Source organism: Chiloscyllium plagiosum, unplaced genomic scaffold, assembly GCF_037043375.1.
Source record: "Chiloscyllium plagiosum isolate Xiang-an unplaced genomic scaffold, Cpla_swu_hap1 HiC_scaffold_10, whole genome shotgun sequence".
In the NCBI taxonomy this organism is placed as follows: Eukaryota; Metazoa; Chordata; class Chondrichthyes; order Orectolobiformes; family Hemiscylliidae; genus Chiloscyllium; species Chiloscyllium plagiosum.
This window is the reverse complement of record NW_028270148.1, coordinates 78,672,966-78,686,606: the sequence shown is the minus strand read 5'-3', so window position 1 is coordinate 78,686,606 and position 13,641 is coordinate 78,672,966. Positions and strand designations below refer to the sequence as shown.

Sequence of the window (13,641 nt, the reverse complement as noted above, 5' to 3'; positions counted from 1 at the left end):
AGGTACATACTTATCTAGGACACACAGGAGTTTTTCCTTGAATAAGCTCCACATTTCTAATGTGCCCATCCCCTGCAGTTTCCTTCCCCATCCTATGCTTCCTAAATCTTGCCTAATCGCATCATAATTGCCTTTTCCCCAGCTGTAGCTCTCGCCTAGTGGTATACACCTAACCCTTTCTATCATTAAAATAAACATAACAGAATTGTGATCGCTATCACCAAAGTGCTCACTTACTTCCAAGTCTAACACCTGGTCGGGTTCATTACCCAGTACCAAATCTAATGTGGCTTCGCCTCTTGTTGGCCTGTCTACATACTGTGTCAGGAAGCCCTCCTGCACACACTGGACAAAACTGACCCATCTATAGTACTCGTACTATAGTGTTCCCATGCATTTAAGAGCGTTTACTCAGCCAATTTTGGCTGGCTATCACCTGATTAGGCATCCACAAACTCCATCAACAAACACATCGACCTGGACCCAATATACCAACCACTATAACGGACAGCTGAAACTGACAACCGGAAGCGGCAGGGACAGACCACTATAAACACCGGAGGAAACATCAAAGACTGATGATGTCGCCTAGCCAGGGGACGAAATGTTTGCAACAAAAACTTCCAGCTCGGCGAACAGAACCACAACAAACAATGGAAGCCTGCTGTTTCAGCTAAACATCTTCCTCTGCCTTGTTAAAAATTCATTCCTGGATGAGGGCGTTGCTGGCCAAGCCAGTATTTATTGTCCATCCCTAATTGCCCAGAGGGCAGTTAAGAGTCAACCACACTGCTGTGGGTCTGGAGTCACATGTAGGCCAGACCAAGTAAGGATGGCAATTTCCTTCCCTAAAGGGAATTAACGAACCAGATGGATTTTTCCCAACAATTGATTCATGGTTGTCATTAGACTTTTAATTTCAGACTTTTTTTATTGAATTCAAATTCCAACATCTGCCATGGTGAGATTTGAACCTGGGTCCCCAGAATATTCCTGGTGTCTCTGGATTAACAGTCTAGTGGTAATATCAGAAGGCCATCACCTCCCTGTGCACAGCCCCCACCACCTTCCATATTTCTGTGAATGGATTAAAATAGGTTTCTTTCCATCTCCTCTAAACCACTTATAGAACATTGAACAGTATAACACAGCACAGGGCCTTCGGCCCACCATGTCATGCCAAGCATTTATCTTAATCTAAGATCAACCTAACCTATACAGCCCTCAATTTACTGCTGTCCATGTGCTTGTTTAACAGTCACTTAAATGTCCCTAATGTCTCTGTGTCTACTACTTCCGCTGGCAGTGCATTCAACGCCCCCGCCACTCTCCGTGTAAAGAAACTACTTCTGACATCTCCCCGATACCTTCCTCCAATCACTCTAAAATTATGACCCCTCATGACAGCCATTTCTACCCTGGGGACAAGTCTCTGGCTATCTATCTAAGCCTGTCATCACCATGTACTCTATCAAGTCACCTCTTGTTCCTCCTCCTCTCCAGTGTGTAAAACCTGAGCTCACTCAGTCTCTGTTCAGAAGACAAGCCCTCCAATTCAGCATCCTGGTAGATCTCCTCTGCACCTTCTCTAAAGCATCTAAATTCTTCCTATAATGAGGCGACCAGAACTGGACATAATATTCCAAGTATGATCTAACCAGGGTTTTATAGAGGTGCAACAAAACCTCATGGCTCTTAAACTCAATCCTCGTGGCTCTTAAACAAATGTTAATAAAAACCAAAACACCATACACATTCTGAACAACCCTATCAACTTGGATGGCAACTTTGAGGGATCTATGTATATGGACCCCAAGATCCTGCTGTTCCTCCACACTGCCAAGAATCCTGTCTTTAACCATGTATTCAGCTTTCAAATTTGACCTTCCAAAATGAATCACTTCGCATTTATCTAGGTTGAACTCCGTCTGCAACTTTTCAGCCCAGCTCTGCATTCTGTCAATGTCATGTTGTAGCCTGCAACAGCCATTGACACTATCTACAACACCACTGACCTCTGCGTCATAAACAAACTTATTAACCCACCCTTCCACTTCTCCATCCAAGTCATTTATAAAAACTACGAAGAGCCGAGGCCCAAAAACAGATCCCTGCGAGACACCCTTGGTCACCAACCTCCAGGTGGAATTCTTTCAATCCACTACCACTTACTGTCTTCTTTCGGCCAGCCAATTCTGTATCCAGACAGCCAAATTTATCTGTATCCCATACCTCCTAATTTTCTGTGTTTATGCTCTCTGATCTTCGACAAATAGGGCAGGGAAAAAGATTTTCATGATCTACTGTATCTATGCTTCTCATAATTTTCTATGCCTTAATCAGACCCTCCTCAGCCTCCTCTATTCAAAGGAAAACAAACCCAAACTGTGCAGTCTCTCCTCATAACTGAGCCGCAATATCCTGGTGAATCTCCTCTGTACCCCCTCCAGTGCAAAACATCCTTTGACAGTATGATGACCAGAACTACACATCGTATTCCATCTGTGGCCTAAATAGTATTTTATAAAGTTGTAACAAGAGTTCCTTCCTCCTATGTTCTACACCCTTGCTAAGGAAGGCATATGTCCCATATGCCTTCCTCATCATCCTGTCCACTTGTGCTGACACCTTCAGGACATATACAGAGGAACCTCGATTATCCTAAGGAAATACTCCCCAAAGGTGGGGAGTATTTCATTCAATTAATTGAATGCTGGATAATCAATGCCAGATAACACAGTTAGCCACGCATCGGGACCTTGTGATCTTGTTCGAATGATCTGACGATTGGTTAATCGAATGCCAGGTAATCGAGGTTCCTCTGTACACCAAAGTCTATTTATTCCTCAGTACTCCCTGGTGTACTGCAGTTCATTTTGTATATCCTTCCTTTATAAGTGATCACAAAATGCATCACCTCACACTGTTCAGGATTAAATTCTATCTGCCATTGCTGGTCAGTGTACCAGTTGATGAATATCAGACTGTAGCTTGAGACCATCCTTCTCACTATTAACAACATCACCAGTTTTCATGTCATCTGCAAACTTATTAATTATTATCTTCTACATTCATATCCAAGACATGAATATAAATAACAAACAGCAAGGATTCCAAGTAACTGACCCCTTTGGGTGAGTGCTGGTCACAGGCTTCCAATCATAAAAAAGCCCTCCACCATCACCATTTACAACATGAAATTTAGAACTGTGTAGCACAGGAACAGGCCTTTGGCCCACGTTGTTGTGCGAAACGTGACTCCAAATAAAACTAATCCCTTCTCCCTGTGCTTGGTCCACGTCTCTGCATTTCTCACATATTTAGATGTATTTATCTAAAATTGCCTTAAGTGCCCCTATTGTATTTGTCTCTAGCATGTTCCAAACCCCTGCCACATCTCTTGTGAACTTTCCCCCCTCACCTTAGACATTTCAACTCTTGGAAAAAGTTTCTGACGGTCAACTCTATCTATGTATCTTATAATTTGATAAACCGCTATCAAGTCTCCCCTCAGCCTTATTCACTCCAGATAAAAGAGCCTGAGTTTTTCTAGCCTCTAATTATAGCTGATATGCTCTAATCCAGGCAGCATCCTGGTAAACTTCTTCTACACCTGTTCCAAGGTCTCTACATTCTCCCTGTAGTGTACTGACCAAAATTGAATGCAATACACTAAGTGTGGCCTAACCAAAGTCTTATAAAGCTGTAGGCTGACATCCCGATTCTTGTGTTTAACTTACTGACCAATAAAGTCATGTATGTGTTCTTTACCATCTTCTTTACCAAGCATACCATGCACTTTCTACTTTTAGGAAGCTATGGACTTGAACCCCAAGATCCTGCTGCACAACATCAAAGTTGTTCAGAGTTCTGCCATTAACTGTATACATTTGATCTCCCGAAGTGCAGCACATCACTGTTACCCGTCCATCTGCCATTTCTGTGCCTATATCTGAAACTGATTTATATACGCTTTGACAATCTTCTACACTATCCACAACTCCACCAATCTCTGTATTATCTGTAAACTTCACTAACCCACTCATCTACATTTCCATCTCTGTCATTTATGTATATCACGAATAGCAGAGGTCCTAGTACAGATCCCTGTGGAACACCACCAGTCATGGACCTTTTCCTCCTACTTCCAATCCAATTTTGGATCCAGCTTGCCTTTTTGCCTTGGATCCCATGGGCCCTTTTCTTTTGGACCAATCTTCCATGTGGGACTTTGTCAAAGACCTTGCTAAAGTCCATATAAACCACATCAATGGCACTACCCTCATTAATGTATTTAGTGAGCTTTTCAAGCAACTCAATCAAATTAGCCAGGCAGGATCTCCCTCTTCTTTACCCAGAGAGTGGTGGGTGTGTGGAATGCTCTGCCCCAGAAGGCTGTGGAGGCTAAGTCTCTGGATACTTTCAAGAAAGAGTTGGATAGATCTCTTAAGGATAGTGGAATTAAGGGTTATGGGGATAAGGCAGGAACAGGATACTGATTGAGGATGATCATAATGAATGGTGGTGCTGGCTTGAAGGGCAGAATGGCCTACTCCTGCACCTATTGTCTATTGTCTAACAAATTTGTTCTGACTATCCCTGATCAATCCCTGCCTTTCCAAGTGTTGATTAATCCTGTCGCTCAATTTTTTTCGATAACTTCCCAACCATAGACATCAGATTTGTTGATTATCATATCCAGTAAATTCTACTTTTTCTGCACATTCAAAAGCTTGTACTTTCAAAAGCTTGAAATCAATTTGGGCCAAATGGCCTGTTTCCACACTGTAGGGATTCTATGATATGAACACATAAATGAGTTTTAAATAAGCCAGGTAATGTCCAAAGTCGCTTTGATTTCATTTTCTTGTAATGCCAGACCTCAAAGTAATTCTGCCATTCTGTTTCAGTATAATTACCTCTTTGGTTCCTGGGAATCCTAATTTCTCCCTGATTCTATTTGTGACTGCTCCCTTAAGAACAAAATGCTCTACTTATTGTATTAGTTTTGTTGAGGAAATATCATGTAAAACACAATTGGATGGAAATGTTCATGCTTACCTAGAATGTTTAACACTGTGGGGGCATTTAAATGAGTTGGAGGTAAAACCAAAAAGTGATTAAAGCTTTTGCTGTTAAGTTCTCTGCTTTTCAGATGGGTTGATATTCTCAAACCTTCCTGTTTTTTATTCGTTAGCATGTCCAACCCTCTAGAAAAACATTCATGGGCACAATATTGTTAGTCAAAAATGGGAAATATGTGTATTCAAGAATCCAGCATGTATATATGAGGCATGTATCTGGCAGGATAGACTTCTTACTCCAAGCTCTACTTGGTACAGACTTCTACTTTAACTTGTCTCTTTCATAACTAAGGCATTTCTTTGCCCAAGTGCATATATGGTGTTTGGGGTAAAGCTTGACAAGGCCAACAAGTCTGCCCCCAAGGTTGACGGCCACACTGGCTCACACCAGCAAACCTGTCTAGCACTTGTAAAGGGGCTCAACTCATCTTTTTTTGTTGTGTCCTTGTCCTTTGTAGGCCTCTGGTGAAAAGCTGTCAGACGTACAGGTTGTTCTACTATAACACATTTCATTAACACAAATTCGCTATAACATAATTGATGAATTTTTGCCTCATCTTTGACATCTGTAGGTGATGGTGTGGATGATTACCAGGGATTGAATATTGCAGCGAGTGAATTGTTGTCCAGGTGTCTTCTGTATATTGCACTTGGATACTGGAGCCTCAAAGTTCCCACAGCCTTCAGCAACCCCTGCCCATAAAATTTGATTTTCTTTTCATTACTATGTGCATATCAGTATTAGGAAAACATAAAATATGCTTATTTGATATTGCCACTTATAAACTTATAGGCAGTATTTAATTTAAGACAGTGCGTTAATGTATTTATTGACTTTTTAAAGTCACAAGTGTTTCATTGTTCTAAAATTAATATTCCCAATTGCTGGTCTAAGTTTGCATAGCTTTTTAGCTGTTCTGTTTGAGCATGAATTGGCACTATGGCAAAAACTGTATTTTCCTTTGAGGTGAAGAGAATCCTTACCAATTTAATGGCGTAGTATTCTTTTCTGTTTGATTTTCCATTTTGTTTATTGCTTGAGAAACACTTTTGTCCTCACAGATAAATGTTGAAGAGAAATTAATTTTTACATGTACACAACATTGGTGCAGCTATAATCTAGAAGTAACTTTTGATATTAGAACATTAAGAATTTCTTCTAGTTTTCTTTGTTTTAAAATAGTGTATGTAATGTTTTTATTTCCCTTGTAACAGTTAAAGCTGGTTATTGAATGAGCTTAAAGCACATACTAAGATATTTCTAGGTTTCTACTCTTTTCATTCAATCTTGTTTTCTTGTCATGGCATTTGCCTTCCCTGTTTTAAATCAATTAATTGTTAGATGGCAGAGTGCTATTTTAAACTAACACAAATTATCAACATGACTTTTGTTGCAGACCTTTTTATAATAGTTTTGAATCATTTAGGTTATGTTTTTGAACAAGTTGTAATTTTCTTTTCTTGTATGTCTTTACCAGATGAAATCTATGGGACCAATTTGATGTCAACAATGATTGATAGTTGTAATTGTTCTGACTCCAGTGATGTAGAACTAAGTGATGACTGGATTGGCAAGAAATCTCCAAAGATATCTCGAGCTAGCAAATCCCCCAAATTGCCCAGGTAAGCAAACTACTCAGGACTCACAGGTCTGATGATTTGAGTTCTGTTAAAATGAAAAAGGACACAAAAAGTGGAACATTTTTATCTACAAGTTCTTTCTCTTAGTTATGCCATCTTGCTAGCAATGTTGCTGGTAATTAAAGAACTAAAAAAGCAATTGAAAGATTGGAGGTTTGCAGGATTGGAGGAGATCAAAAAGATTCAGGGAGTGATAGTGCCATAAAGGGTTCCAAGGGGACAGATGAGAAACCTAAATTCAAGGCATAAGGGAATGGGTGAATGGAATTGAATTTGAATTAAGCAAGAGCATCAAAAATTTGGATGAGGTTCTACTTTGGAAAGCATAGTCTCATGAAGGATAATGGTTCAGTAGCCTAAGCTGAGGTAGGTGGAAACAGGTGATCTTAATGAGTTAAGATTTCATGACTGTGGGTCAGAATCCCAAAGAGATGTGCATGTTTTTAAACTGTAATGCCAAAATGTATTTTTAAAAGAGGACTGGATCAGCCAGAAATGCCTGCTGGTGTAAATTAAGTGGTTATCTAGAGAGAGAGAGGCCCATAAAATGTCATCCTTACGGATATGAAAGGAACATCAAACAAAAGCCCTTCAAATGGGGCAAAAATCAAGTCAAAACAGACTGGAACTATGATTGTTTGTGACTGCAAAGATAACAAGATATTAACAACCTCCAGCTCAATAGATAGTCACCCTCTAAGGGTGATGTCTCAAACTGCAGGTACATTTTGTCTTTTTCCCTTTGAAGAACTCAGAAGGATAGGAGTTCAAACATCATTTTCAGCTTAACTGAAATGTGCTAATGGAACTGAATCCTCTCGTGTATACCAGCCTTCACTTGAACATTGGTATGCAATAAAGATTACAGTCGATGAACGGTTCCCTAGTCATTCCTGTGTTGCAAGTTAAGACACTCTCTTGCTCTGAATGTTGCAATCCAAGCAAATGGAAACAGGACAGAAAAACATTGTCTTTCGCCATGAATGCTGGAATTATGTAATTGTTGAAAAGAATCAGAAATGCAGATTCTGATCAATTCTGCAGCAAAACGAAGAATGGCTCAACTGTGTGTGTGTGTGAGTGAGAGAGACACGTTAATTCTTCCTGTATTTAATAATCAATAAACCCATGCCTCGTTAATTTGGCTACTTCTAATCTAGTTCTGATGAAGGGACCTGACCCAAAACATTGTCTTTCTTGGTTCTCTGATGCTGTCTGATCTGCTATGTTTGTCCAGCTCCAATTTTATCTATTCTAAAATACAAGTTCATTCAAGTCTCTGAGAAAGGTATCTATTAGGGAAGGATTCATTTCTAAATTAATCTTGTAGCGACCAGGAAATTATACACCAGTCAGTCTAACCTCGGAGGTGGGGAAGTTCAAAGAAAATTCTGAGGGATAAAGTACAGCTGCACTTGGAAAACACAAATTAATCAGGGATAATCATCTTGAATTTGTCAAAGGAAGATCATGTTTGACAAATTTGATCCAGTTTTTTGAGGAGGTAACCACAAGTGTTGATGCGGTTTACATGGCTTTTGGTCAGATTCCTCATGCCTCTTTGAGGAGAAAGTGAGGTCTGCAGATGCTGGAGATCAGAGCTGAAAATGTGTTGCTGGAAAAGCGCAGCAGGTCAGGCAGCGTCCAGGGAACAGGAGAATCGACATTTCTCCTGTTCACTGGACGCTGCCTGACCTGCTGCGCTTTTCCAGCAACACATTTTCAGCTGAGTCCTCATGCCTGTTGACCTAATTGGTCAAGAAAGTAAAAGTTTTGTTTCAAGGGCGAAGTGACATATTGTATCCAATATTGGCTGAGAGGCTGAAAGCAGAGAGTCATGGTAGAGGGATGTGTCTGTGAGTGGAATTCTGTTTCCAGAGGAGTTTCACAGGGCTTGGTACTGGGACTACTGCTATTTTGTGGTGTACGTTAATAATCTAAATGTAAATGTAGGGATTATGATCAAGAAATTTGCTGACTAAAAAGTTGCTAAGGTACTAAATAGTGAAGAGGAGGATAACCATAAAATGTATGAGTGGTCAGGTGGGCAGAGCAGTGGCAAATAGAATTCAACCAAGAAAAGAGAAAGGCTAACAAGGTATTATACTATGAATGGTAGGATCCTGGAAAGAACTGAAGATCATTGCAACTCTGTTGTGCATATCCAAATATCCCTGAAGGTAGCAAGATAGCTAGTTAAGGTGGTTAAGAAGGCATGAGACATACTTGCTTTATTAGCTGAGACATAGGATACAATAACAGGGAGCTTATGCTGGAGCTTTTTTTAAATAAATTTTGTTTCGGCCACAACTGGAGTACTGTGTACAGTTTTTTTAAAAGCACATTATAGGGAAAATGTGATTATAGGAGGTGTAACTAGAATGGATAGATTTTCCATTAGTTCAGTGGACCATAAGCTGAATTGTAAATTTAAGGTGAAAGGCAGGAGGCTAAGAGAGGAGCTGAGGAGATATTGTTTCAGCCAGAGAATTGTGGCACTCTGGAATTGACTGCCTAAAAGAATGATTGACTCAGTGACTCTTATAATACTGTATTTAAGCAGTATTTAGACATTCACTTGTATTTTCTAGTCTCCAGGAGCTAAAAAATAAGATTAGTGTAGCCAGATTTTTGTTGACCTGAATAGTCACACTTCCTATGCTGTAAATTCCTATCAAATCAATCAAGGGAAAGGGTGAATAAAGAAAGGGAGCCAGTTCATCCCTTCTCACTTGAGAACTTTATATTTTGTGGTATTCTGTCTGGAATTGTAACAAATTAGGGATCCTTGTTGGGACCTCAGTTTAACAAATTGGAGACTCTTGCCATGATTTGAACCCACAGATGAAACAAAGGAACTAAGGTGGGTAAGTTCTTACTTTAAAACCAGTTTTCTAAAAGAAGAAACTACAAAAGGTTTTCCAGAGTGTACTTTGATACAGAATAGAAATGTCTTCATTTGATATCAACATGTTCCTAGCAGAACTAAAGGAGTTACTTTTGAGAATATAAATACTCTGCTGCTCAAACAGTTAAAAGATTTCGCAGAGCTGTTAGGATTAGAAATTTGCACGAAAGCCAGGAAACGCAGAATTTTAATAAGAGTGGCCAATAGTTTGCGGTTGGAAACTGAGGATGATGAACTGGATTGAGTAGTGTTAGAAAGATTGTAATTGGAACAGTCTAAATTAAAATTTCAAGAAGAAGGAAAGGTATGAGTAAAAGAAAGCACGAAGTGGGAAGGGAGAAAATTTCAGAAAAAAGTAACAGGAGAGGAAATTTGAAAAAAGCTTAAATTTTGGAATGGGAGCCCTACAGTGTCCCCATTAGGATATTACTTGAGGGCAGAGACAACTTGGTTTGCTCATTTGATTCTGAGCTTTGAGGAGGCAGAGTTAAAAGCTTGTTTATCTCTTTTGAGTGTTTTGCCTAAAGTGGCCAGTCCTTATTGCAAAGTAAGTTCTTGGGGAAAACTAACAAAGTCTGCTCCCTCTTTCCTGAGAAAAGTGCCACAAGCTGGTAAAAGAAACTGTCTTAAATGAAGACCAGTTAGTGCTGAAAGGGTTTTGCCAAAATTTATGTACTCTCAGGAAATGGCCTGATCAAGGCGGCATGATAACTCAGTGATTAGCACTGGTGCCTCACAGTGCCAGGCACCTGGGTTCGATTCCAGCCTTGGGCGATTGTCTGTGTGGAGTTTGCATATTCTCCCTGTGTTTGCGTGGGTTTCCTCTGGGTGCTCTAGTTTCCTCGCACAATCCAAAGATGTGCAAGTTAAGTGAATTGGCCACGCTAACTTGCCCAAAGTGTTCAGGGACGTGTAGGTTAGGTGCATTAGTCAAGGGTAAATGTAGGGTAGAGGAATGGGTCTGGGTGGGTTACTGTTCGGAGGGTCACTGTGGACGTGTTGGGCCAAAAGGCCTGTTTCACATTGTAGGGATTCTAAATATAATTCGAAAGATGTACTTGGAATTTGAGAGGCTTAAGCATTCTGCTTTTGACCAAGCACGTAAGATTGGAGCCACTTAAGAAAAGCTTGTGAAATAATTCTTCTTGAGTTTAAAAACTCCATCCCCGTCCTAATAAGAATACATCTCAATGAACAGAGAGTAATTGGATCAAGGTAGACACCCACAATGAGTGATAGTTGAGTTGATACACAAACCCTTGTTCGAAGGAACCCTCTTCTTTTCATCCCCAAACAATTGGAATGGATAGTGATGGGTAGAGTAATAGGAAATGGAGCCATTTCACATCCCCATGGGAGAGAGGAACATGCTGGAAGCTCTTCTCAGAACAGAAAAGGTGAAGCTGGGATGAAATGTAATGGCAAGCGGTATTGACTGTTACGATTGGGATTTGATCATGGTGAAAAGAAATCAGAACCACAGAATCTAAATCAAACCACAAAACTAAGGTTCGTGAAATTGACGGTATAACTACAAATATAATTATTACTGGTAGCCACCACTGAAATGACTGCAATGTTAAATTGTTTGCTGTTCAATAGATTAGATTACATTACATTACAGTGTGGAAACAGGCCCTTCGGCCCAACAAGTCCACACCGACCCGCTGAAGCGCAACCCACGCATACCCCTACATTTACCCCTTACCTAATACTATGGGCAATTTAGCATGGCCAATTCACCTGACCTGCACATCTTTGGACTGTGGGAGGAAACCGGAGCACCCGGAGGAAACCCACGCAGACACGGGGAGAACGTGCAAACTCCACACAGACAGTCGCCTGGCGCTGTGAGGCAGCAGTGCTAACCACTATGCCACCGTGCTGCCCACTAATAATTCAGAGAATAACTTAAACAACTTTGTCCTTTTATCTTTTTCAATTAATGTCATATTTCTAATCTGTATGTGTGACGTGTTCGTATTTCTTGTTGCTTGTAATAATGAATAAACTCATTTGTTTTGTTAATTCAAGGCAATCTGTTGAACCTTTAAAGCATAAGTTAATTTGGTCTACCAATCCAAGGGATGGATGAATAAAGAAGGAAAACAGTTCATCCTTCCTCATCCGGGGTTTTGGAATATTCTGTGTAAAACTAATGAATTGGGAAACTTTGCCTGGGAAATCGTTATAACAAAGAATGTGATTGGCAGGTTAGCTTGGATGCCAGTTCATCAACAGAAGTGGACAAACACAAGATAAATTCATAGAAAATAGGAGCAAGAATAGATCTTTTATCCTAATGATCTGCTTTCATTCTTTTAAATTTCAGTCAGTAAAGTTGACCCAGTCTCTTCTCATATGTCAAGTCTGTCATTCCAGGAATTCACCTGCTGAACCTCTGCTAAACTCCTGTTATGGCAAAAATATATTTGAGGTGGAGACCAAAACTGCACGCAATGCTCCAGGTGTATTCTCACCAAAACCCTGTACAGCTTCTGCAAGTCATCCTTGTTGCTGCATTCAAGGACCAACATGCTAGTTGCCTTCCTAAATGTTTTCTACACCTGAATGCTTGCTTTCAGTGACTGGTGTACAAGTATACACAGCTCCCTTTGAATATAAACATTTCCCAATCTAAGACCATATATTATTTACTGTGCCATTCTTTTTTTTGACCAAAATGGATAACTTCACACTTAACCAAGTTAAATACATTTGACATGTATTTACCCAACGACTCAACTTATCTGAGTGACCTTTAAGCCTAGTTACTACATCTCACCACTTGCAATTCCTTTTAGTTTTGAATCATCATAAAGATGGGAAATATTACATTTAATTCCCTCATCCAAATCACTGGTATATAGTGAATAACTGGGGTCCAAGAACTGCAATTTCTCACTAGTAACTGCCTTCTACTTCAAAAAAAGATCATTTCATTATGATTCTGTTACCTGTATTGCTAACCAATTCTCAATCCATGCCAGTATATTACCTATAATACTATGTTCTTTAATTTTACACAATAACCTTTTATGTGGGACTTCACCAAACACTTTCTGAAAATCCATCCTCAAAAGACACCCTCATCCTGATCAAATTTCGTTTCACTTTTCCAAATTGATTTTGTCTAATCCTGTTGATATTTTCAAAGTGTTTTGATATGACATCCCTTATAATAGACTGTACCATTTTAACCAGTACTGATGTTAGACTAACTGGTCTGGAATTCCCTATTTTCTCTCGCCATCCCTTTTCAAAATAGGGGTATTACATATGCCACCTTTCTCCTAGCTATGACTGCTTCAGAATCTATAGATTTTTCAAAAGATGACAGACAATGCATCCATTACTACTCATTTCATACCCTGGGCTGTGTAATATCAAACACCAGTGGTTTTTCAGTTTTCAATCCCACTAATTTCTTCAGAACTAATTTTTTGTTATTACACCCACAATCCTTGCTTGCTTAACATTTCACGGAAGTAATTTGCTTTTTTTCTAAGAAGGCAGACCGACGTTTCATTGCTCTTCCACTTCCTTGTTCTCCATTATCGTATCTCCTGTTTCAGACCAACATTTGTTTTTACTAATCTTTTTCTGTTCATATACTTGTAGATTAGATTGGATTCTCTACTTGATTAGATTCCCTACAGTATGGAAATAGGCCCTTCGGCCAGACAAATCTACACCAACCCACCCAGACTCATTTCTCTACATTTCTCCCCAACATAAAGCACTTAACACTATGGGCAATTTAGCATGGCCAGTTCACCTGACCTGCACATCTTTGGAATGCGGGAGCAAACCGGAGCACTTGGAGGAAACTCATACAGACAGGGGGAGAATGTGCAAATTCCACACTGGTGGGAATCGAACTCAGGTTTCTGGTGCTTGTGAGGCAGCAGTGCTAACCACTGAGCCCTTAGAAGCTCTTAAAGTCTGCTTTTAATATCTCTTTGCAATGTGCTGTCTAACTGGGTGGATTCTTATAAGGGTCTGAGG

General features: G+C 39.9%; 1 protein-coding gene across 2 annotated transcripts in view; it reads left to right on the top strand.

Annotated features, from left to right (window-relative positions):
* The window catches only part of tulp4a (TUB like protein 4a), a 392,269-nt gene that overhangs the window by 254,616 nt on the left and 124,012 nt on the right, over window positions 1-13,641 (top strand). For both annotated transcript variants that reach the window (XM_087991477.1, XM_087991476.1), the window contains one exon: window positions 6,563-6,707. In XM_087991477.1, the coding sequence (XP_087847603.1) occupies window positions 6,563-6,707 (145 nt within the window). The remainder of the gene's footprint in view (window positions 1-6,562; window positions 6,708-13,641) is intronic.